The sequence below is a fragment of the Hyaena hyaena genome, unplaced genomic scaffold (assembly GCF_003009895.1).
Source record: "Hyaena hyaena isolate Hyena2069 unplaced genomic scaffold, ASM300989v1 scaffold_299, whole genome shotgun sequence".
NCBI classification, from domain to species: Eukaryota; Metazoa; Chordata; class Mammalia; order Carnivora; family Hyaenidae; genus Hyaena; species Hyaena hyaena.
The window spans coordinates 18,998-44,952 of record NW_024080930.1 but is presented as its reverse complement, the minus strand read 5'-3'; the positions used below and the strand labels follow the sequence as shown (position 1 = coordinate 44,952).

At 35.4% G+C, this 25,955-nt stretch overlaps 1 protein-coding gene across 4 annotated transcripts in view; it reads left to right on the top strand.

The window, feature by feature from the left end:
- Positions 1–18,070, top strand: part of ZFYVE16 (zinc finger FYVE-type containing 16) — a 50,905-nt gene extending 32,835 nt beyond the window's left edge. For all 4 annotated transcript variants that reach the window (XM_039247444.1, XM_039247447.1, XM_039247445.1 and 1 more), the window contains exons 13-18: positions 223–370; positions 3,183–3,263; positions 11,675–11,837; positions 12,680–12,785; positions 13,672–13,839; positions 17,316–18,070. In XM_039247444.1, coding sequence (XP_039103375.1) covers positions 223–370; positions 3,183–3,263; positions 11,675–11,837; positions 12,680–12,785; positions 13,672–13,839; positions 17,316–17,477 — 828 coding nt within the window. In that variant the 3' untranslated portion in view covers positions 17,478–18,070. The remainder of the gene's footprint in view (positions 1–222; positions 371–3,182; positions 3,264–11,674; positions 11,838–12,679; positions 12,786–13,671; positions 13,840–17,315) is intronic.
- The last annotated feature ends 7,885 nt before the right edge of the window (positions 18,071–25,955 follow it).

The following is a 25,955-nucleotide window of genomic DNA, read 5'->3' as shown; positions in this document are numbered from 1 at the left end:
CCACCCAGCTGCCTTTTCTTTACTGTTTTGTCTGTCTGTTAATTGAAGTGATTTTATGTTAAAATATTTGCTTCCATCACAATCTCAGGGAGTTGTCAGACCAAAGCTTGATAATGAAGAAGAAGCTTAGAAGCTGGTCAGAAATGTAGCCCTGAATGACTGTAACTAAAAAGGACACAACATGTTAATAGTGTTTCTAAATGAGTGTTTTTTCCTCCCCAGGTAATGAAAGTTATAAATTCTTCTAATGAGCATGTCATTAGCATTGGAGCTAGTTTTAGTACTGAAGCAGATTCTCACCTAGTCTGTGTACAGAATGATGGCATTTATCAAACACAGGCCAACAGTGCCACTGGCCATCCTAGAAAAGGTAAGTGTCAGTTCCTAGTATTTAGATATATAAAATGACCTCCATAAATGGAATTCCATTCAAAGGGGAAATATATATATTTTACTTATTTGCTGAACTGATTATGATAATACAGTCTGCTTTAAAATTTTAGCTACACAAACAGATTAAAAATTGCTTCTAATTTTTGTTTTTTTCTTGGGCTACATTAGGTTTAAAGACTTAAACATTGTATTTATTTTGGTATCTTCAGGTTTAATTTATCCCATGTGGTTATGAATCTTATTTTCAGTAATTTCTCTCTGGAATGAGATGTTTCTTACCTTTGTTTGCTCTTTGCTCCAACTCTTCTTGGGGGAGTACAGGGTGGATAAAGGATGAAGAATGATTTATAACTTTTTTTAATGTTTATTTATTTTTGTGAGAGACACACACATAGAGTGTGAGTCAGGGAGGGGCAGAGAGAGAAGGAGACAAGGAATCCAAAGCAGGCTCGAGGCTCAGAGATGTTAGTACAGAGCCTTATATGGGGCTCAGACCCATGAACCGTGAAATCATGACCTGAGCTAAAGTTGGACGGTTAACCGACTGAGCCACCAAGTGCCACAAGAATGATTTATAAAACTCTAAATGGCTGGGGATATAAAAATGGTAAAGGCAGTAGAGTAGCATATGTGAGTGACGTTATTCTCACTTCTGGCTGAATGGCCTCAACGACTAATTGCCAAATCCTTGCAGTAGAGGGCATAACAAATTGAAAGTTAAGTGAAAGTGAGTATTTCATAAAATTAATACATTATTATAAAATACATATTATTTTAAAAGTATTTTTAAAAAAGTGGGCACCAGGTGGCTCATTGGGTGAGTGTCTGACTCTTAATTTCCGCTCCGGTCATGATCTCACAGTTCATGAGGGAGAGCCCCATGTTGGACTCTATACAGCAGAGCCTGCTTGGGATTCTTCCTCTCTTACTCTGTCTCTCTCTAACCCTCCCTTTCTCTCTCGTTCTCTCTCAAAATAAGCAAATAAACTTAAAAACATTTTTAAAGTATTTTATATAAAAAATAAACAATTTTTAGAAGTCTGATATTCTGGCTTCTAATAAAATTTTTGCCTCTGATTACAAAGGTAATATATACTATTTATAATAAGTATTTAAAAAGTAGTAAAAGAGGGGCGCCTGGGTGGCTTAGTCAGTTAAGCATCTGACTTCAGCTCTGGTCATGTTCTCACAGTTGGTGGGTTCGAGCCCTGCGTCAGTTGGGCTCTGTGCTGACAGCTCAGAGCCTAGAGCCTGCTTCAGATTCTGTATCTCCCTCTCTCTCTCTGACCCTCCCCTGTTCATGCTGTCTCTCTCTGTCTCTACAAATAAATTTTAAAAAAATTTAAGAGAAAAAATAGTAAAAGAACAAATAGTGCCAAGATATGGCCATTGTTGACATTAACATATTTTCTTCTTATATTAGTATATATCTATTAAGTAGATTTTACATTGGATATTTATACTTTTGTATTCCTTTTTAAATTTAATATGTCATTAACACTTTTGTTATTGAAACTTAACTGTCTAATATTTGTTGAATAGGTATGTATATAACAAAATTTGAAAGGTATAAATATCTACAGCATAAAACCTTCTTTCCTCCTTTGACCGTGAAGTCATTCTCTTTTCCTCCACACAGGCAACCAAATGAATGTTATCAATTTTTTATATATACTTTTACAAAAATTTTGCTTGCATGTATTTAAGCAAATACACCCATCTTTTTTCCACTTTATTTTTTTATTTATTTATTTTTTAATGTTTTATTTATTTCTAGGAGAGAGAGAGAGAGAGAGACAGCGTGAGCAGGGGAGGGTCAGAGAGAGAGGGAGTCACAGACTGAAGCAGGCTCCAGGCTCTGAGCTGGCAGTCAGCACAGAGCCCGACGCGGGGCTCGAACCCACGAACCGCGAGATCATGACCTAAGCGAAAGTCGGACGCTTAACCGACTAAGCCACCCAGGCGCCCCTTTTTTCCACTTTTTTAAACAAGTCATAACATGTGTTCTATCTGCACCTTGCTTTTTCTTTTATCATACCTTAAGAGGATTTTGTGTTCGTATAAAAAGAACTTCTGCATTCTACATAACTTTACACTTTCTACTTGTTCATCATTCATCTAATTGTTCCTTATTAATGGACATAGTTATTACCAATTCTTGGTTACTTATCAGAAATGTACTATGAATAACCTTGTATATGTGCCATTAATTGCTGGTAGTGGGATTGTAATTTTAATAGGTAATTACCAAGTTGTCTTCCATAGAGGTTGCTTTGATATATGTTCTTACCAGTAGTGGATGTTTGATTTCCCATACTCTCACTGACACAGACACAGACATTTTAAGTAGTACAATAGCCATCAATTATTAGGTGCAAACATTATATAACCTTTATGCAGTATTTTTTATCTTAATTTGGTCTAGTTTTTTTTATTAGCTTTCTAATATAAGTGGTATGGGCACAGCATTTATCAAGTACTTAAATTTGCCATGCTCCACATTATACATTTGACAAATATTGTACAGTATTTCAAAAAAGTTAACATTAGGGGCGCCGAGGTGGCTTAGTTGGTTGAGCATTTGACTCTTGATTTCGGCTCAGGTCATGAACCCAGGGTCATGGGATCAGGTCCATCAGCCGGCTCTGTGCTGAGTGTGGAGCCTGCTTGGGATTGATTATCTCTTTCCACCTGTCTCACCGTGTCCCTATCCCCCAGTGACACTCTTGCTCTCTCTAAAAAATAATAATAATAAAAGGCAATATTAAAACATAATTTTTTTTTATCAGTGACAGGTGCAAGTTTTGTGGTATTCAATGGAGCTCTAAAAACATCTTCAGGATTTCTTGCTAAGTCCAGCATAGTTGAAGGTATGAGTTTCATCTTTAAGATTGTTTTAATGTGAAGATGTTTTTCTATTCCTTTTAAAATGTATTTGATACAAAGGAACATATGTAAGTTAGAAAGCACAGTACCACAAACTTACATGAAATCATTACCCAGCTCAAGAACCAGAACATGGCCATTATTTAGGTCTACCTTAAACATAGCAACTCTGCCATAGTTTGCATGCCCTACCTGTACAGGGCTTAAAAGTCTGAGGTGAGAACTTAGGGTGTTTCCTTAGCACACACACACCCTGATTATGCACACACTATTGTACATGTGTGTGGCCTTCTAAATTCCCAGAAATATGTTAAAGCTTTTCAAAGCCTTATGGCCATCGCATTCCCCAGCTTTTCCTTTTAAGTGTTTGGTTGGCCTGTTGTTTGCCTGTTCCTCTGCTGCCATGGGTGGCTCAGATGATAATCGTTGGCCTCTAATTGTTTTTGACAAATCCTCCCTGAGAAAAGACGTTTTGCACTGGGAAAAATACCCAAGTCAAAATTTTTTTTTTTTTTAATGTTTTATTTATTTCTAGGAGAGAGAGAGACAGCGTGAGCAGGGGAGGGTCAGAGAGAGAGGGAGTCACAGACTGAAACAGGCTCCAGGCTCCGAGCTGGCAGTCAGCACAGAGCCCGACGCGGGGCTCGAACCCACGAACCGCGAGATCATGACCTAAGCGAAAGTCGGACGCTTAACCGACTAAGCCACCCAGGCACCCCCCAAGTCAAAATTTTCACTTCTCTGGTAATGAGGCTTTGAAGGAGCTCCAACCTCCTTTTGTCCTTTCCTGTGGCTACCAGGCTGTTGGTTTTTACCATGATTGTAGGCTATTGGTTTTTAAGGCTTCCACTCAGCTAGAGAGGAAGGGATGTGAATAAGAAGCTTAAAATAACGCAAAGCACAAAGCTTGCTGTTCTTAAGAATATCCAGCCATTTTTCTTAAATAAATACCCCCCAAATTGCTACAAGCCTTTGGTTAATTTCCAGAGTTCTAAAAAAGTTTCTTCTGACATTTTATTAGTTTCCTTGTTCTATGGAGGAGAGTATTTTGGGAGATTCTTAAGTCTGCTTTTTCACTAATGTCCTCTGTACTATCTCAAACATAGGTTTATAGGAAATCCTCCTATCTCTGATGCCACGCACATACTTTATTCTTTTTTTTAGTAGTGCCTTGGCCACTCTAAGCCTTTCAGTTTTTCATACTAATTATAGGATCAACTTGTCAGGTTCTAAATGGTCCATTGGAATTTTTATTGGAACTGCATTAAATCAATTAGTTTAATTTTGAGAAAAACTGACTCATTTTCCATTCTCAGTGTTCCTATCCATAAAAAATGGACTATCCTTAATTTAGGTAATGTTCAGTGTTTTTTAGTAAAATTTTATAGGGGCTGACTTAGTTAGAAGAACATGGGACTCTTGATCTCAGGGTTGGGGATTTGAGCCCCATGTTGGGCATAGAGATTATTTAAAAATAAAATCTTTTAAAAAATTAAATTTTATAGTTTTTGTATAGGTCTTGTATATCTTTATTTCTGTAACAGATTTTATTGCTGATGTAAATTTATCTCTTTAAATTAAAATTTTTATTTGTTTTGATGTATAGAAATTCGTTTATTTCTGTATTTTTATCTTATAACCAGCTACACACTGCCGAACTTGTATTGTTTACAGTAATTTACCTATGGGCCTTTTTAGAGTTTTCTTTGTAGCTCAGTATATCATTTTTTAATAATGGCTATTTTGCTTCTTTTTTTACAGTCCTTCTGGCTTTTAGTTTTTCTTGTTTATTGGCTAGGTCTACCAGTTGAAGCAGTGAATGTAAATGCTCTTGTCTAGATCCATATTTGTCAAATAATACCTTTTAAAAATAAGTACGCTCTTATGATTCAATTTTGTGTGCCATCTCTGTCATTCTGATAATGGATGTGAGGTATCCAATTATATTTTTTCTTATTTCTTATCACATATCATCAGGCTTTTTAAATGTTTTGGGTTTTTTTGTTTGTTTTGTTTCATCATGATAAGTATACTGTTGAATCTCTATTACGTATTTTACCCATCCACCGCCTCTCTGGTAACCATCAGTTTGTTCTCGATACATGAGTCTGTTTCTTGGTTTATCTCTCTTTTTTTCTTTGCTCCTTTGTTTTGTTTAATTCCACATGAGTGAAATTGTGGTATTTGTCTTTCTCTGAGTTATTTTGCTTAGTATTATACTTTCTAGCTCCATGCACATTGTTGCACAGGGCAAGATTACATTTTTTATGGCTGAGTAATATTCCATTGTGTGTGTGTATGTATGTGTGTGTGTGTGACATCTTTTTTATCTGTTTATCAGTGGACACTTGGGCTGCTTCCATAGTTTGGCTATTGTACATAATGCTGCTATACTCAAAGGGGTGCATGTATCCCTTGAATTAGTGTTTTTTTATTTTTTAGGTAAATGCCCATTATTGAGATTACTGGATCATAGGGTAGTTCTTTTTTCTTAATGTATTTATTTTTTAATTTACACCCAACTTAGTTAACATATAGTACAACAATGATTTCAGGAGTAAATCCCTTAATGCCCCTTGCCCATTTAGCCTATCCCCCTTTCCACAACCCGTCCAGCAACCTTCTGTTCTCCATATTTAAGAGTCTTGTGTTTTTGTCCCCCTCCCTGTTTTTATATTATTTTTGCTTCCCTTCCCCTATGTTCATCTGTTTTGTATCTTAAAGTCCTCATATGAGTGAAGTCATGATATGTCTTTCTCTGACTAATTTCACTTAGCATAATACCCTCTAGCTCCATCCACATAGTTGCAAATGGCAAGATTTCATTCTTTTTGATTGCCGAGTAATACATCTTTATCCATTCATCCATTGATGGACATTTGGGCTCTTTCCATACTTTGGCTGTTGTTGGTAGTGCTGCTATAAACATTGGGGTGCATGTGCCCCTTCGAATACTTATCCAAGAGATAAGAGATACAGCATATCTGTATCCAAGGGATATGCTGTATCCCTTGGATAAATACCTAGTAGTGCAATTGCTGGGTCATAAAGTAGTTCTATTTTTAATATTTTGAGGAACCTCCGTACTGTTTTCCAGAGTGGCTGCACTAGTTTGCATTCCCACCAGCAGTGCAAAAGAGATCCTCTTTCTCCGCATCCTTGCCAACATCTGTTTTTGCCTGAATTGTTAATGTTAGCCATTCTGACAGGTGTGAGGTGGTATCTCATTGTGGTTTTGATTTGTATTTCATAGGGTAGTTCTATTTTTAATTTTTTAAGGAACCACCCTACTACCTTCCACAGTGGCTGTAACACTTTGCTTTCCTAACAACGGTGCAAAAGGATTCCTTTTTCTCCACATCTTCGCCAGCACCTCTTGTTACTTGTGTTGTGGATTTTAGCCATTCTGACAGGTATGAGGTGATATCTCCTTGTGGTTTTGATTTGCATTTTGCCTGATGATGAGTGATGTTGAGCATCTTTTCATGTGTCTGTTGGCCATCTGGATGTCTTTGGAGAAATGTCTATTCATGTCTTCTGCCCATTTTTAAATTGGAATATTTGTTTTTTGGGTGTTGAGCTGTATATGTTCTTTATATATTTTGGATATTAACCCTTTAACAGATATATCATTTGCAAATACATTCAGCTATCCAGGATGTTGCTTTTTTTTTGTTTGCTGTGCAGAAGCTTTTTATTTTGATGTAGTTTTAATAGTTTATTTTTACTTTGATTTCTCTGGACTCAGGAGACATATCTAGAAAAATGTTGCTGTGGCTCATGTCAGAGAAATTACTGTCTGTGCTCTCTTCAAGGATTTTTATGGTTTCAGGTCTCACATTTAGGCCTTTAATCCATTATGAGTTTACTTTTGTGTATGGTGTTAAGAAAGTTTCATTCATTTTTTTTTTTTTAATTAAAGACAGCATGTGCCTGCATGAGCAGTGGAGGGATAGAGGGAGATGGAGGGAGAGAATATTAAAGCAGCCTCCATCCTCAGCATGGAGCCCAAAGTGGGGATTAATCTCATGACTGTAGATCATGACCTGAGCCAAAATCAAGAGTTGGATGCTTAACCGACTGAGCTACCCAGGCAGAGTTTCATTCTTCTGCATGTAGCTGTCTAGTTTCCCCAGTACCATTTATTGAAGAGACTGTCTTTTTCATTGTATTCATCCCTCTTTTGTCAAGGATTAATTGACCCTACAATTGTGGGCTTATTTCTGTTTTTTTTCTTCTCTTCCACTCCTCTATGTGTATATTTTTATGCCAGTACGATGCTGTTTTAATTACTGCCACTTTGTAATATAATTTGAAGTCTGGAATTGTGATGCTTCCAGTTTGTCTTTTTCAAGATTGTTTTGGCTACTCAGGGTCCTTTCTGGTTTCATACAAATTTTAGAATTGCTAGTTCTAGTTCTGTGAAAAATACTATTGGTATTTTGATAGGGAGTACATGAAATCTGTAGATTGCTTTAGGTAATATAGATCTTTAAACAGTATTTGTTCTTCTACTTCATGAGCATGGAATGTCTTTCCATTTCTTTGTGTCATCTTTAATGTCTTTCATTGGCGTTTTATAGTTTTGAGAGTACAGATCTTACACTTCTTTGGTTAAACTTATTCATAGATATTTTATTATTTTTGGTGTGATTTAAAAAAAAATTTTAATGCTTATTTATTAGTGTGAGAGAAGAGAGAGACAGAGTGTGAGTGGGGGAGGTGCAAAGAGAGAGGGAGACACAGAATCTGAAAGCAAGCTCTAGTCTCTGAGCTGTCAGCACAGAGCCTGACATGGGGCTTGAACTCACAAGCCATGAGATCATGACCTGAGCTGAAGTCAGATGCTTAACTGATCCAGGTGCCCCTGTTTTTGGTGTGGTTGTAAATGGGATTGTTCCCTTAATTTTATTTCTGCTGTTTATTAGTGTATAGGAACACAACCAATTTCTGTACATTGGTTTTGTATCCTGTGACTTTACTGAAGTTATTTATCAGTTCTAGTTACGTTTTTGGTGGAGTCTTTAAGATTAAAAAAGTTTTTTAAAAATATTTATTTTTGAGAGAGGGAGAGAGCATAAGTGGTGGAGGGGCAGAGAGAGAGGGAGACACAGAATCTGAAGCATGCTTCAGGCTCCAAGTGGTCAGCACAGAGCCCAACACTGGACCCATACTCAGGAATGAGATCATGACCTAAGCCAAAGTTGGGCACTTAACCGACTGAGCCACCCAGGTGTCCCTAAGATTTTTTTATATATAGTATTATGTTTGCATATATTGAGAATTTTACTTCTTCCTTACCAATTTGGATGCCTTTAATTTCTTCATGTTGCTTAATTGCTGTGGCTACGACTTCCAGTACTGTGTTGAGTAAAAGTAGGGAAAATGGACATCCTTGTCTTATTCCTGACCTTAGGGTTAATGCTCTCAGTTTTTCATCATGAAATATGATATTGCCCTTTATTTCATATAAGGCCTTTATTATGTTGAGGGATGTTCCCTCTAGACCTCCTTTACAGGGGGTTTTCATCATAAATGGATGTCGTACTTTGTTGAATGCTTTTTCTCCATCTATTGAAATGATTATAGGCTTTTTAATGTTTTATTGTTAGTTTTTTTTTTTGTGGTAGTTTTTTATTTTTCTCCATTTTTCAGGGCAGCAGTTTGCCCTATGACCTCAATCCTCTGATCTAAGAGTTTATTTTTCTTCTTGTAAGAATGGGAGTGACAACTTCAAGCTCTTTATATATTGGAGAAGACACTAGATGTCAGTATCATTTTTTGTAATACCAGTTGGCTGGCTTTTGTTGATCGAAGCTATATTTATTTCATTCTCATTTTTGAAAGATATTTTTGTTAGATTTAGAATTCTTTGAAAGTTTTTATTTCCTTTAAAGATGTCATCTTGTCTTTTGGCCTCCATTGCTTCTAACGAAAAGTCAGTATAATTTTTTCATTTGTTTCCCTGTATTTAATGTGTCCTTTTCTCCAGTATGTTTTCAAGATACACTTTTTATCTTTGGTTTTCACTAGTTTTGCTGTGATTTGCCTTAATGTGGTTTTCTTTGTATTTTTCCTGCTTGGCATTTATGGAGCTTCCTGGATATATGTCAATATTTGTCATCAGATTTTGGGAATTTCTAACCATTATTTTTTTTTAACATCCCTATCTTTTTCTCTATATATTTTTATCTGTATATATGCATATGTATATTTATATTTATATCTCTTTTATATCATCACTTGGGTCCTTGATGTTCTGTTTATTTTTCTTTAATCATTTTTCTCTGGGTTCTTTAGATTGGATAATTTTTACTGACCTTTCTTCATGTTCTCTGAGTGGTTTTTTGTTTTTGTTTTTTTGGTTTTTTTTGGCCATCTTCAATCTACTATTAAGCTTATCCATTGAGGTTTCAGTTTCAGGTTACACTTTGCAGTTCTAGAATTTCCCTTTGGGATTTTTCAGTCTCTGTTTCTTTGTTAGTATTTTTATAAATCTGTTTATTCATTTAGCCCGTATTTGCTTTTCATTCTTTGGATGTTTTGCTTTAGGTCTTTGAATATATTTTAGAATAGATGTTTTAAGGTGTACATGTGTTTAATCCAGCATGTTGGCTATCTTATGGTTGGTTTCAGTTGTTAGGAGGCTCACATTTTTTTTTTTTTTTAATTTATTTCTAGGAGAGAGAGAGACAGACAGCATGAGCAGGGGAGGGTCAGAGAGAGAGGGAGACACAGACTCTGAAACAGGCTCCAGGCTCTGAGCTGGCAGTCAGCACAGAGCTCGATGCAGGGCTCGAACCCACGAACCGCGAGATCATGACCTAAGCGAAAGTCGGACGCTTAACCGACTAAGCCACCCAGGCGCCCCAAACACTATGCCTTTTTAACCAGGCTTCCCAGCAATGTAGGGGAGAGGCAGTGTGTGCTGTCAAGGTGCCGTACTGATCAAGAGCTGGTAATTCTGGGCCTGGGCATTCTATGCTCCCCATTTATTTCACTTATTGGACTGAAAGAAAGCAGTCCCACCAGCCANGAAACAGGCTCCAGGCTCTGAGCTGGCAGTCAGCACAGAGCCCGACGCGGGGCTCGAACCCACGAACCGTGAGATCATGACCTAAGCGAAAGTCGGACGCTTAACCGGCTAAGCCACCCAGGCGCCCCAGGAGGCTCACATTTTTTTTATAGTTCTGTTAATTTTTGATTATATACTTGTCATTGTTAATATGCATTAGAGACTTTAGATTCTATTAACTTTTTCTGAAGAAGGTTTATTTATGTTTAAGCATGCATTTTCATGATAAGTCATGTTGAGCTTGTGTAGTCTGTATTTTTCACTTTGTTAACAGATGGATTTGTGGAACTCCAGGGTGTTTACAATCTTGCAGGACTCTTCTCTAAATCTATTTTACCTACAGATTTTGTAAGGGCTTTGTTTTTTTCTTTTTGTTTTTTTGTTTTTTTATTTTTTGCCACAATGCAAGTTAATCAGGTGTTAATAAGGTCTCTCTACTTTGGTTGGTCCAGAGTGTCAGTATCTCCCAGCATTTTTTGATTTCTAGTATCTCTGTTCTGTTCCAACCCTAATAGCTTTTCTCTGTTAGGCTTCATCTAGTCTCACCTGAATAACGTGTCTGCATTTCTTGTCCAAGGATTCAAAGAGATCCCTTACAGTCATCTGGTGCCTCCCCCTTCAGTGTCTTGACCCCGGATTCCAGGCTTCCCCAAACTTATTCTGACTTCTCAGCCCAGTATGGCCATTGTAGGTTTAATGGGTCACTGTGCAGAAATTGTCTTGAAGCATAGAGCCTGAGAAATTGTGGGCGTACCTGTTGAGTTTCCTCTAGGAATCACAGTATTGCACTTCCTGTTGTTCACTGCCTGAAACTAATTACCTCATATATTTTGTCTAGTTTTATGATTAGTTGTTATGACAGGCCAGTTTGGCATCAGTAATTTCATCATAGTAATGAAAATTGTTGCCATTGTTTATTTGTTTAAAAAAAGAGCGATTGTTTGGGTGGCTCAGTTGGTTAAGCATCAACTCTTAACTTTGGCTCAGGTCATGATCTCTTGGTTCATGAGATTTAGCCCCATATCAAGGTAATATGCTGACAGTGCAGAGCCTGCTTGGGAATCTCTCCCTCTCTGCCCCTCCCCCACTCACACTCATTCTCTTTGTCTCTCTCAAAATAAAGAAATAAACATTAAAAAAGTTTAAAAAAGAATCCTTAACTTTGAAATATTTTTATTTCTTAGTAGAAAATCATTAAAATTATTTAAGAGATAATATAAAACTTGTATCTCGTGCAGAACATATTTTGATAGCAAATTTTATGGATTAGATATATAAATTGATATTTAATAATAGAAATGTGAAACAACTCATTTTTAGATGGCTTAATGGTACAAATAACACCAGAAACCATGGATGGCTTGCGACTAGCTCTCCGAGAACAGAAAGACTTTAAAATTACATGTGGGAAAGTTGATGCTGTAGACCTCAGAGAATATGTGGATATCTGCTGGGTAGATTCTGAAGAGAAAGGAAACAAAGGGTAGGAATTTTTTGTTACTAAAATATAATTGATGTGATGGAGGTGGGAGGATAAAAATTTGCTAACAAAATTAAACATTTTATGAGTAAATATAGAATTATACCATTAATTTAAATGCCTATACTCTAATGAATATAGTCTTTTTTTTTCAAACATGTATTTAAGTAGCGTCATGTTATTTTCTTGGCTAGGATGCTATACATTATTAAAGGGTGGTTGCTTTGGGAGAGGGACAGTGATAAAATGTGCACTTTGTAGCAATGTGATGTTGATGCCAAGGCTGAAAAAGGCAAAACTCTTTTTCCGTTGTTTGGTACCTATTTTTGTGAAGTAAGCAAAGGATAACCTTTGAATGTTTATTCTGTTTTATATTGATTCACTGTAAATACAACTGAATTTAATAATACATACAGTAGAGGCCTTATAGAATATATCACTGCTACTCTTTCTTTTCAATTATCCATTTTCTTTTTTTTTTTTTTTTTTGGAGATTGGCTAAAGGGTCTGGAGTAAAGAAGGAAAAAGAGGGCTAATGCTGAAGGATTCCAAAACAATGTTTTTGAAATTCATGAGACAGCTTTTCTGTTAGGAGACTAAGGCATTTTAAACCTCAGGTCTGAATTGGGCATATGAAAGAGTAGATATAATTTCCTACACAATCAAGAAATCTTGGTAAATGTTTTAATTATTTGTAAATACTATTTAAATATTTGTAATGAGTTATCTTACTGCTATAAATTTATAGTTTTCACATATTTTCTCCTTATTCAAATGTAATAATTCATTTCATAGAAAGCATTTTGGTACTAATACTACTACTATATTATCTTTTATTCTATTAGTGTTATTAGTTCAGTGGATGGAATATCATTACAAGGATTTCCAAGTGAAAAAATAAAACTGGAAGCAGATTTTGAAACTGAAGAGAAGACTGTAAAGTGTACTGAGGTAACTGAGAAAGAAGATTCCTTCCCTTTATATGTTGTGTTTGGATATGGCTTTTATTGTTTTGAACTTTGAGAGATTTCTCATTGCAGCTTACTAACAGTTTTTATATAACATCTTGAAACACATGCATATTTTCATCCCAGACTGACTTTTATATACCAGATTTGGATTTCCATAAGATTATTTCAGGCTGTGTATGGTGGTTCTCCCTGCCAGCTCATAGTTAAGTTTTGGCAGCATTGCCATCTTTGTTTAGTAATATGTTGACTGTATTATTTTCATCTTTCTCTTATTTGACAAAAAAATATTTTATAAATATCAGTTTATAGTCAGCATTCACAACTGAAAATTATTTTTACATGTTCCAACTTTTTTTAAACTAAGAGGATATGAAATTATAGACTCTCAACCCCTTAGTCTATGTCCATAGTTTCCCTCACTCTACCTCCTGGGTCAGGCAATCACTGTTACTCATTTCTTAGGTATTCTTTGTGATTTTATGCATGTGCAAGATAGAAACTATAGAGGACATAGAAACTATAGAATATTATTTCTTTGTATGATTTTTAACTTCATTAAGATCCATAAAGGAAGGTGATTTTATATAGGGTGGACTCATTTGTACCCTTCTCTAAACTGAATTAACAGGGCTTTTGTTGCTGCAGGTTAATTTTAGGTTAAAATAGCTAAGTCTATAATCCATAATCTTTGGTTTTAAGCTTTTATTACTTACTGTATGGATATATAGATAACACTTTTAACTTGTGAATTTCATGGCACTAACATTGGAATTTTATTAATAAAGTTGAATTGAAAGTAGCAGTTGTATTTTTCAAGCTACTTTTAATCTTAATCATGGCTTGTTTCCTAATTAAATACATTTCAGGTGTTCTACTTTCTAAAGGACCAGGATTTATCTATTTCAGCTACTCGTTATCAATTTGCAAAAGAAATAGCCATGGCTTGTAGTGCTGCATTGTGTCCTCACCTGAAAACTCTAAAGAGTAATGGGATGAATAAAATTGGTCTCAGAGTTTCCATTGACACTGATATGGTAAGGCATTTTTTGGTAATGTATTTTTGAAGTGAATGTATCCTGTATTAAATAATCAAAAGTTTTTCTTTAACCCTTTATTTGGGACAAACGAAGAGAACTAAAATTTGTTGAACATCAATGAGTACTACGCATTTCATATACATTATCTCCTTTAATTCTTCACAGTGGTGGTCAGCAAACTATTATGTAAAAGGCCAGACAGTAAATATTTTAGACATTATGGGCTGACTTCTTTTACAACTAACTATTCAGTCCTGCCATTATAGTGCAAAAGCAGCCATAGACGATATATAAACTAATGAGTTCACTTTGTTCCAATGAAACTTTGTTTACAGAATAATTGGTGGGCCACAGTTTGCTGACCTCTGCACCACAGCAGTCCTACTTAATAAGTAGGTTTTTAATTTTTTAAATTCTGACTTTATTCTATATTCACATGATTTAAAATTACAAAAGTCTATGGGGCGCCTGGGTGGCTTAGTTGGTTAAGCGTCCGACTTTCGCTTAGGTCATGATCTCACTCATGATCTCACGGTTCGTGGGTTCGAGCCCCGCGTTGGGCTCTGTGCTGACTGCCAGCTCAGAGCCTGGAGCCTGTTTCAGAGTCTGTGTCTCCCTCTCTCTCTGACCCTCCCCTGTTCACGCTGTCTCTCTCTACCCTAGAAATAAATAAAAATATTAAAAAAAATAAATAAAATTACAAAAGTCTAAAAATGTTAAAAAAAGGAAAACCTTAGTCTTTTCTGTTCTATGGTTTTACCCTAATGTGTCTTTCCTTCCTGTGAGTCTCCTTTACTACTCACACAAAATTCTTCATTTCTGACACTTCTAGTCACCAATATGTAGAGGATTCCCCCCCCACCAGCAAGAAGTTCTAGGACTCCAGCAGGATATCCATAAATTCAACTCAATTTTGACATGATATACCCAGAGAGAGCATCAGATCCCAAAGGTTAAGGGTTCATTCCTACAAGATTGTTCCCCCACCCCCCTTTAAAGGCTGATTATAAGTCCAGGTTATTGGCTCTACTTCTGACCAACCAGCTATAGATCAGAAATTCTAGGGGCGCCTGGGTGGCTCATTCAATTAAGCATCCGACTTCAGGTCAGGTCATGATCTCATGGTTCATGAGTTCAAGCCACTTATTGGGCTCTGTGTTGATAGGTCAGAGCCTGGAGCCTGCTTTGGATTCTGTGTCTCCGTCTCTCTCTGCCCCTCCCCCACTTGTGCTCTGTCTCTCTCTCTTTCAAAAACAAACATTAAAAATTTTTTAAAAAATTCTAACAGCCTCCTCCTTAGTTTTAATTAATTTCCTTAATTAATTAATGTTTTAATTAATTTCCTTAATTAATTAATGTTTTAATTAATTTACACAAAATTCAGGGAAATACTTAATGTTTACCAATTTATTAAAGGATATACACAGATGAAGGCATATGCATAGGGTGAGGTCTGGGAGGTTCTCAAGCATAGGCACGTCTGTCTCAGTGGAGTTGGGGTATGTCACCCTCCTAGTGTGGCTGTACTAGCTAGCCTTAAAGTTCTCTAAATCCCCCACTATGGGGACTTTATGGAGGCTTTCTCATGTTGGCATGATCAGATATTAATACCATTTTTAGCCCCTCTCTGGAAGATTAAGGGTAGAACTGAAAAATTACAGCTTCTAATTATGGCTTGGTCTTCTTTCTGGTGACCAGTCCCCATTCAGGAACGCACCCAGAGTCCTTCATGGGAGTAAAAGATACTCCTAGTGCTCTTATCACTTAGGAACATTTAAGGGTTTTAGGAGCCCTGTGTTGTGGACAGCATGAAATACAAATACAAGAACAAGAGCTACAATGTTCTTATCACTTAGGAAATTACAAAGGTAAGGTGCCTGCGTGGCTCAGTCCGTTAAGTGTCCGACTCTTGATCTTGGCTCAGGACATGATCTCACAGTGGGATCAAGTTCTGCCTTGGGCTCAGCACTGACAACACAGAGCCTGCTTGGGATTTTCTCTCTGCTCCTCCCCAGGTTGCTCTCCACCTCGCAAAATAAATTTTAAAAAAGATTAAAAAAAAATTACTAGGGTGTCAGGAGCGCTATACCATAAGCCAGGGGCAGAGAACGATATATATATTCTGTTGTCTCACAAGTGTGTGTATTCAAGCATTTTTAGAGAACAATATTCCTTTTGTAGTCTATGTAATGGGTAGCCCCTAGAGATATTAACTCCAGGCTATAATGTAAATGGTTCCCAGTAGAGTTGTATAAAATAATAGCCCTGGAGAACTCTCCTTCCCACTCTTGACTCCTGACCCTGTAGCCTCTCTCCATATTCCTCTTCATCCTCCATTCCTGGTCACATATTCAGTGTTACCCATTTCTATGTAGTCTTTATGATTTTTGCATGTACAAGCAAATAAGCATATAAGTCCTTTTTATTCCATACATACCCTTTTATTTTTTAACCTTCTTTAAGATCTTATGTTTTAGAGATATTTCATATTACGATACATTCTTTTTAACAGTTGCATAGTAGTCATTGCTTATATAAATGTACCATAATTTATTTAACTAGGTTTTATGTACTGATTGACAGTTGGGTTATCCACAATATTTTCTTCTGCCTAAGTGTGAGTATATAACAAACATTTTTGGAAGTAGAATTGTCAGGTGTAAGTTTGTACTTAATAGATATTACCATATTGTCTCAAATATAGGTTCATACCACAATTTGTGTGAGAGAGTTCTTTCCCCCAAATCTTTATCAAAGCAGTATATAATCAAACTTTTGAATTTTAGCAATTTGATAGGTAAAAAATGATACTCCAGTATTATTTTAATGTGTATTTGTTTCCAACATCCAATATAATCTATTTCAAAACAAGTTCTTCATTAGAATGGTTAATCTAAACATGAATGAGTTCATATACTGAGGGCTTGCTTTTCTTCAGTCAGGATGTGTTATAGTTCTTTTGGAAAGAAGAACTTGTATTTTGATTTCACTGTTAAAAGTTCCTTTTTCAAGTAAGCATCTGGTAATTATTTGTTTAAGTAGCCCTGTTAATTTTTTAGTCAAATATATTAAAATGTAATTTTTGCCAGCAACATTAAATTCAAATATTAAATATTTTTGCAACAACAAATTTAAAATACTTTTAAGTAGATTTTTTAATACCATAGGTTTTTATTTGTCATGTTGATAATTATTTAAAACCTTAGTTCTCTAGTGTGTTTATGTGTGCACTGAGAAGAAACCTAAAGTCTGAAGTAGTGGTATTTTAACAATTTTCATGATATCTGTGGGAAAGACACTGTAGCAAGCAGATAAACAAATAGGAGATATGAAACATTTTGTGAAGTATTTATCAAGTATTTTCTTGATGCTTAAACTGAGTGATATTTTATAATAGTTTATATTCATCTGCTGAGTTAAACAAGATTGCTTACTTTCTAGGGTTGACTTATCAAGATTTTTCTTTTTTCCAGGTTGAATTTCAGGCAGGATCTGATGGCCGACTTCTTCCTCAGCATTATTTAAATGATCTTGACAGTGCTCTAATCCCTGTAATCCATGGTGGGACCTCCAACTCTACTAGTTTACCATTAGAAATAGAATTAGTATTTTTCATTATAGAAAATCTTTTTTAGTGAAAGATATGAGTCACATTATATATTGCAAACTAATTTGTTAAAACTAAATCCACTAAAGCTGAAATGCCAGAGACACTAAAAGTAAAGATTTGCTGTTTGAAACACGTAAGTTTTGCTTTTTAGGTAGGAAATTATCTTTTTAAATCATTAGCACAATATTTAAATCTCTAAAAATTTAAGAGACCCACAGTTTTTGAAGCTTTGACTTAATGCAAGTTCTATAAAGACAAGGATTTCTTCTGTCTTTAATAAATTTGTAGCATTTACTCTGTTATTTAATTGCAAAGCCAAAGTATCTGCACTTATGTATACCTCTTTATGCCAAGAATGATTTTAATGTAGGCTCTTTTCAGATGTAACCTTATGAGGGAAATAGCTGTTACATATGCCAGTTACATTGCTGGCTTCTAAAGTCTGTTAAAAATGAATTTCAATGGCACAGTTTCCAGATCTTAGTCTTATAATTCTTTGAATAAGGCAGATAACTTATTTGTATAATTGGAGTGGAGACCTACCTCCCTGATTAGATAAACTCTCATTATTTGGATTAAAATCAGAATTTTGCCTTTTTTCTTCTCAACTTATATATATATACATATATATGTATATAAGTGTGTATATATATATACACACACACACACACACACACACATATATATGGTTTTCTTCTTGATTAAATGGGTGTTCTTAAAATAATTGTGGGTGCTTCAGAATTTTGTGCTTCTATATTTAAATACATTGTTTTTATAGCAAGAACATGTGATTCAGTATGTGTTTTATAAGTCTTTAATAATTTATAAATAGGTAATATTTTTGTATTGCAGTGCATTATTTTTTCTCCTTTCCTTCCAAAATATACTCCACTGTATTTACCACTTCTAAGAGTGATTGACAACAGGCCATATGACCCTTGAAGTAGTCATTATGTAGCAATAAATGAAGCCTGAAACAGGTTTTTTAAACTTCTCCTTTAAACCTTAGAACTTTCTTGGCAAGTCTGCATATTTTCATTGACACCAATGTATTAAATATACATTTTAATGAACTAATTACTTTGGCATATTTTATATTCTTTATATGGTAGTTATTTTTTATAACAGGATAATAACCTAAATTAATTCTATGTATTTGAAACTGTTACAGAACTTTCCTCTTCAAACAGTAAAGTTGTAAAAAGTACTTTGTGTTAAAAAAAAAAAGTAAAGGGTATATTTCAGTTAGTCCTATCATTTATATTATATAAAATATAATCATTATTTTGATTTTTTTTATTCTTATGTGGTATATATGTTTTTGTATCAAAAACACTCATTGTATATTTCACAAAAAAGAAACTACACTAAATAACCCTGATGTAAGAAAATACTTATGAAGCATCTCAACTTGAAGACCAAGTCAGGGTTATAACTCAGGATCTGAGTCTCAGGCTAGGAGAGACTGAGAATTTTACTCCACTGGTCATATGGTTTGTACTGAATCACATCTGTAGTACTAGCCAAAGACACCCTATGAAGGAGATTATCAGCCTCCTGGAAGTAGCTACTTGATAAGCAATGTAAAATGTTGCAGTTATTAAATAAAAAGGCAACACAAAGTAACCTGTGAAATTTATTGAAATGGTATAAGATAAAAAGAATTGCATATCAAACTTAGCTTTTTCTGTATAGTGTGTGTTTATTTTGCAGTCTGACTAGTTGCACAGTCTATGAATACTGAAATTACTTTAAAATAACCAAATGGTGCAGGGCGCTTCCCATGATATAGGATGGCTTTGGATTTGTTTTCATAAAGTCTCTACATTTAATAAAAATGGGAGTAATGTGCCTTTGGAGGCACATTTTAAAGTGTTCTTTGTAGCTGTACAATATGTTCCTGAATGCCATTGTTACTTACTTGGTCATGTTCTTCACATTGGTACTTACTTTGAAATTTTAATTTTTTTAAAGGTGAAAAAATAGAATGTTGCTTTGTATTCAGTCTGCACCGATCTGTTTTTGGTCTTATGCCTTTTAGTACTGCTTTCTTCCTCTGAATTTTGAAATATGAAGTAAAATCTAGCTTGTTCTATGCAGCCACCAAGCAAATTCTCTGTGTCTATTCTATATACTTACTATATGCAGAGCACTTTATTAGGCTTCACTGGTTGACAGATGTATAAAATAGTTCTGTCCCTAATGGAGCTGAATATGTGAAGAAGATAATTAATAAAGTAAAAGTAATAGCTATAATAGAGACATGAATCTTGACTACATGGTTGGAAAACAACCCAGGAGGATGGCTATACCAATAAAGAGAAGGTTACCTGAGAACTTGTTAGATAGTGGACATTAAACTTGGCTAAGTAAGAAATAAAAATCTGAAAAGTAGGTAATACATAGAAAGACTAAACCTTCTCTTGTATGAATATCTCACCTTATGATTTAACCATAAAAGCAGTAGCCTATGGTGTCTCAACTGCCTAAATTTATAACAGCCTACATTTAAATATTGTTTTATAAGAACAGAACTTTTTTTAGTAGCAAGCATAACTTTGATAACTTGACTCGTTTTTTAAAAGAAAATATCCTAAAATAAACGAGAAACCTAGAAACCCATCTTAGTTTTTAATTTTTTTCTTTGTGATTTAAAAAAAAATGTTTCAGGAGTCCCAGGTTGGCTCAGTCGGTTGAGTGTCTGATTTGATTTTGGCTCATGTCATGGTCTTAGAGTTCATGAGTTCAAGCCTTGTGTCAGGCTCTGTGCTGACAGTGCAGAGCCTGCTTGGGATTCTCTCTCTCCCACCTTCACCATCCCTCCCTCATTTATTCCCCCCCAAACTGAATAAATAAACATTAAAAAACTAAAAAGTATTTCACATATAATTTGTATATTACATACATATATATTTACACAGACACATACATGATTTAAAAACCAGAATAATATAAAAAACTTATCACACTGTAGGGGTACCTGGGTGGTTCAGTCAGTTAAGCATCTGACTTCAACTTAGGTCATGATCTTGCAGTTCATGAGTTCAAGCCCTGTGTTGGAATCAGTGCTGACAGTTCAGAGCCTGGAGCCTGTTTTGGATCCTGTGTCTCCCTCTCTCTCTGCCCCTCCCCCCTTGCTCATGTGCTCACTCTCTCTTTGTAAATAAACATAAAAAAGAAACCTATCAGTGTAAATTTTACCTTCCACCTTGTATGTGTCTACCTTGTTCTTCCTACCTTCCATTCTCAACAAGTATTCATTTTTATTAGTTTCTTATGTATCTTCCCACAGTTTAGGTGTAGTAGCAGCAAATACAAATAGATACATGTATTTTTTTCTTCTCATTTTTTATTAAAAAATGTAGCATGGTGTTTATACTGAAGAACACATTCACTTCCTCAATTACTTTGAGTTATGAGGTTCATATTTAGAATTTTAAAGGTTTTGTTCCTTCTCAAACCACGATTGATAAAAGCTTATTAATTGCAGAAAGACAAAAATTCTGTTACTGGAATTATGGCCATATGTAATTTTTCTCATAACATTTTTTATTACTAAAACACTTGCAAGGTTATTTTTTATTTGAGCTATATTTCAGACCTTTGTTTTTTTCCTAAGACACCTAGCCTTGCCATCTAAATTACCTTTTACCATGTAATTGACATTTTCTTTTCATATCGGATTTTCATAGTTTTAAAACTTTTATTCTTTTTTTTGGATTTAGCTTGGAACAATTTAATGTTTAACACCTTTTAGGAAATATTTTGTCATCTGCACTGATAAAATTATAACCATATTTTCATGGTTTACCCAAATGAATTAGTGGGTCTAACTCAAGTGTTTTATTATGAACCTGTGAATATAATAAAGTTTTCTTTTTCTTTTGGTAAAATACAGTGCTTCCCAGCCTCCAATATAACCCCCAATGATCCCTACCTCCTGATATTCATACTCTTGTGTAATCCCTCCCACATAACATTGTTGGTCTTTGTGACCAGTAGAGTATGGCAGAACGGTTGGTATGTTATTTCTAAGACTATGTTGTAAAAAACTCTTGCTTTCATCTTTGGTATGTTTCTTCCCACTACCTGTCTTCCTTTCATCCCTTTCTTCCTGTTTTTTGAATTCTTGGCTCTGTCCCTCCCTCCCTGTCTCTCTGTTAAATCACTCACTCTTGGGGAAGCCAGGTGCCAGGCATGCACAACTCCATGGGGAGGCCCATTTGGCAAGGAACTGAAGCCAACTGTCACATGAGTGGAAACCCCAGTCAAGCCTTCAAGTTGCAGCCACAGCCAAAAAGTTGCAACCTCATGAGAACTACCAAACTAAACCATTCTCAGATTTCTGAATCTCAGAAACTCTAAGATAATAAATTTTTCTGGTGCTAAATTTTCTGGTGATTTGTTATATGCAGCAAATACTATTGGATAACTAACATACTTCTATTTTTGAGCAGGTATGCATAAAAATTGCTAAAAGTGATTAACTGCTGATAGAATAAAGCATATTTCCTAGTAACATTTATGGATTACATGCCACAAGTAGGATGTGCTATGTGCAGAGAATACCAATAGAAAGAGTAGGGTTTGGCATATAGGAACAAAGATGCAGTTGTGAGAAACTTCCTGTTTCTGGGAATTGCATGCTGGGATACTTAGATCCATGCTTCTGCTGAAAACTTAAGGTGATTAAAATACAAAAGTCTGAAAGCATTAAGATACTAAGAAAGCAATGTTCAAAAGGAAAGAGAAGTGGGCATGGGGTCTTGTTGAGACAACCTTATGGGATGAAGGGGCTAGACATTAAAGCTCAAGACCCAGACAAGGTTGTGAATCTAATCAGAATCATGAACCTAATGGGAACTTCCCCACAAGGATGAGACACACCCCTCCAACCCCAAAGGGTTTTAGCTTTTGGATGAGGATGAACCAGAAGTACATAAAGTGTTATAAAACTGTAGTCAAATTAAGAATTGCCTACATCATCCAAAATCTTAAGCATTTAACTTGCTTTAAGGTGTTCCAGACTCCAGGAGGAATAAAAATGTAAATCCTCTCCATAGAAAAGTAACTTCATTGCATGCCTCAAATTACTTTTAAAATATTACATTTACTAACACACAGTTAACATATAAATAGGTAGTCATGTAAGGAAATGCCTAGAGAGCCAAGAACTAGTAGAAATAATGAAAAACCCCTTTAGATAGGTATTAGAGTTTTGTTTTCGGTGTTTAAACAATAGATGTGAGGTACCTGTAGGGAATGGAACACTATAAAAAGGGATGGAGCTAATTTGGGAAAACACTGAATACACATGTTGCAAGAATATATAAAAACTCTAAAGCTCTAAGTAGGTTTAATGGTAGGATAGAATACAGCCACTGGGGAAAATTTATAAATAAGGATAGAAATCAGGAGAAATTCTCCAGAGTGCAGCCTGGAAAGAAAAATTTGGAAAGATGAAAAGAAACAGACATCTACAGCAGGTAGTGAGAAATCATAACATGCTTAATTAGCTGCAGGGGACAGGAGAATAAGACACAACAAATTTTTTTTTTTTATATTTAATGTTTACTTTTGACTCTTGATTTCCACTCAGGTCATGATCATATGGTTTGTGAGTTGGAGCCCCACACTGGGCTCTGTGCTAACAATATGGAGCCTGATTGGGATTCTCTCTCTGCCCATCTCCCACTCATTTTTGCATTAGCACTCTCTCTCTAAAAATATCAAAATATGGGGACAAAGAAACTGAACACATTCTCTCAAAATAAGTGTGGTTTCATAAGCTCTCACTATGTCAGTTGTAGGGAGAGACAGCCAAGCTTTTGCATTTCCAAATCCACTGGGAATAAAAGGAAATACTCTGAATTATAAGTGATTTTAAAAGCTTAGTTCCCATCCTTTGCAATTTGAGAACTGAAAGGTAGAAGTACTCAAAGTTTATTCTCATAATAGTTGACTTAAAGACCAAGAGTCACAGTTAAAATACTCCTGGATATGTTCTATCATTATGAATCAGCCTTTCTAAAAGTTTCAGCTTTATTATCCCTAATATGCTCACTGTTCATCTATTATTAAATGGTGGCAACTGTGTAAAACTTAAAAAGGATTATTTTGTCTTGAAAGTGCTGTACTACATTGACCTTAACCTTGTCTATAATAGTAAAAATTGGTAGATTCTTATTCATAATCTCTATAAGGATACAGTATTTTTAAAATTGTTTTATGTCATGAAGAAACTAGACCCCTCCCCAAGGAAAACACACACATAAACACCATATATTTTTTACAAAAAAAAAAAAAAAACAAACAAAAAACCAAACCAAAACCCTAACTCCTAAGAGAAATCTGGAAAACAAACTAAAATTAAAATCTTACCAAAAATAAGATACTACCCTAAGCCACAATTGCTGCCTTACCTCACACTTAAAAAAAAAAAAATCTCAGGATGTTCAAATACCCCATCAAAAGTTATTTTCTTTAAAAGCAACAACACTTTGGCAGCCTTCAGACTCAAAATCATAAATGTTGCCAGGAGGATGAGCTTAGGTAAAAAGGTAAAAATCTGTAAGTTATTGAAGTATCTGTCTTATAAAAGAAGCCCTTCTCACCGTCAGAAAAACTTCTGGGGATCACAGCCAGGGTGATCATGAGAATCTTTAATATTCCTCTGTGACAATCTCTGTCTCTGTCACTCTTTCTCTCTGTACCTCGCCTGCTTACTCTCTCTCTCTCAAAATAAAAAAAACAAAAACAAAAAAATAATGTAAATCATTGTAATTCAGGGCTTAAATTAATCAAAGGGTTTTTAAGAATCGAGTATTTAATACCTTAGTTCTCTTTAGCAGCTTAACAATTTTTTTTTAATTTAACACATTTGACAGGCATTATTGCCACTTCATCCAGTTTGCTATGTTTACTTACAGTGTTAAACAGTTCATGAAAACGTATTCATGGGATTAAAAATGAACCTTAAGGGTCGCCTGGGTGGCTTAGTCGGTTAAGCGTCCGACTTTCGCTTACGTCATGATCTCGCGGTTCGTGGGTTCGAGCCCCGCGTCCGGCTCTGTGCTGACTGCCAGCTCAGAGCCTGGAGGCTGTTTCAGAGTCTGTGACTCCCTCTCTCTCTGACCCTCCCCTGCTCACGCGCTCTCTCTCTCTCTCCTAGAAATAAAAAAAAAAATTAAAAAATAAAAAAAAATGAACCTTGTACATCATTTAAGTTCTAAGGCCAGCTACACTCTTACCTAAGCATGAGTTATGTATACTGAATCAAAGGTCATGCTTCCATGATGACATCATCTTATTCTGCTTCTCAAATATGTACAGTGTCACCACTTCTACCCAGACTGGATTACTCAGAACTAATAATACACTATTTACTCCTGTTTATTTATATCATCAAAAGCATCTCTAAACTCTCAGATCAATGCCCATTTGTTACTTTCTAATCTCATAAGGTTCTATATATCTGCTATCCTTTCCTCAATGCACCATATACCCTTAACATGAAATCTTTCCTTTGTGCCAAAAAAAGCAATTAGATACATATTTGTTATAAAAATTCAGAGGCAGAGAAAATAGTATGATGATGCTTCATGTACCGATCCTATAACAAACCTCAGATTCAACAATATTCAAGATTTTCCACTTTTGCTTCGTCTATCCCTTTATTTCTTTGCTGGAGTGTCTTCAACCCAATCTCAGACATCATCATTTATGGCCTATTTCACCAATAGGCCATAAAAACCTTTAAACTGCAACTGATACCATCAAGAAAAGTGAAAAAAGCACCTACACAATGGGAGAAAATATTTGCAAATCACATATGTCAAGGGACTGTAGTCAGACTTTATAAGAAACTTTTATAATTCAACAACCCCCCCCCACAAACAAACACATTAAAATGAGCAAATGATTTGAATAAACATTTCTCCAAAGAAAATATATAGTCAATAAGCATTTGAAAATATGGTCAACATTATTAATCACCAGGGAAATCTAAGTCAAGACTAGAATGAGATAGTACTTCATTTTCCACTTGGATGGCTACAATTAAAAAATCAACAGATAATGGGGCGCCCGGGTGGCTTAGTCGGTTAAGCGTCCGACTTTCGCTCAGGTCATGATCTCGCGGTTCGTGGGTTCGAGCCCCGCGTCGGGCTCTGTGCTGACAGCCAGCTCAGAGCCTGGAGCCTGTTTCAGAGTCTGTGACTCCCTCTCTCTCTGACCCTCCCCTGCTCACGCTGTCTCTCTCTCTCTCTCTCTCTCCTAGAAATAAATAAAAATATTAAAAAAAAAATCAACAGGTAACAAGTATCGTTGAGAATGTAGACAAATTGGAACCCTCATACATTGCTGGAGGGAATGTAAAATGGAGTCTCTGCTTTGAAAACTGGCAGTTCCTCAAAAAGTTAAACAGAGTTACCGTAGGAACCAGTAATTCTACTCAAAGAGAAATACTTCCACATACTTCCTTTTTTGTTGTTTTTTAAAAACA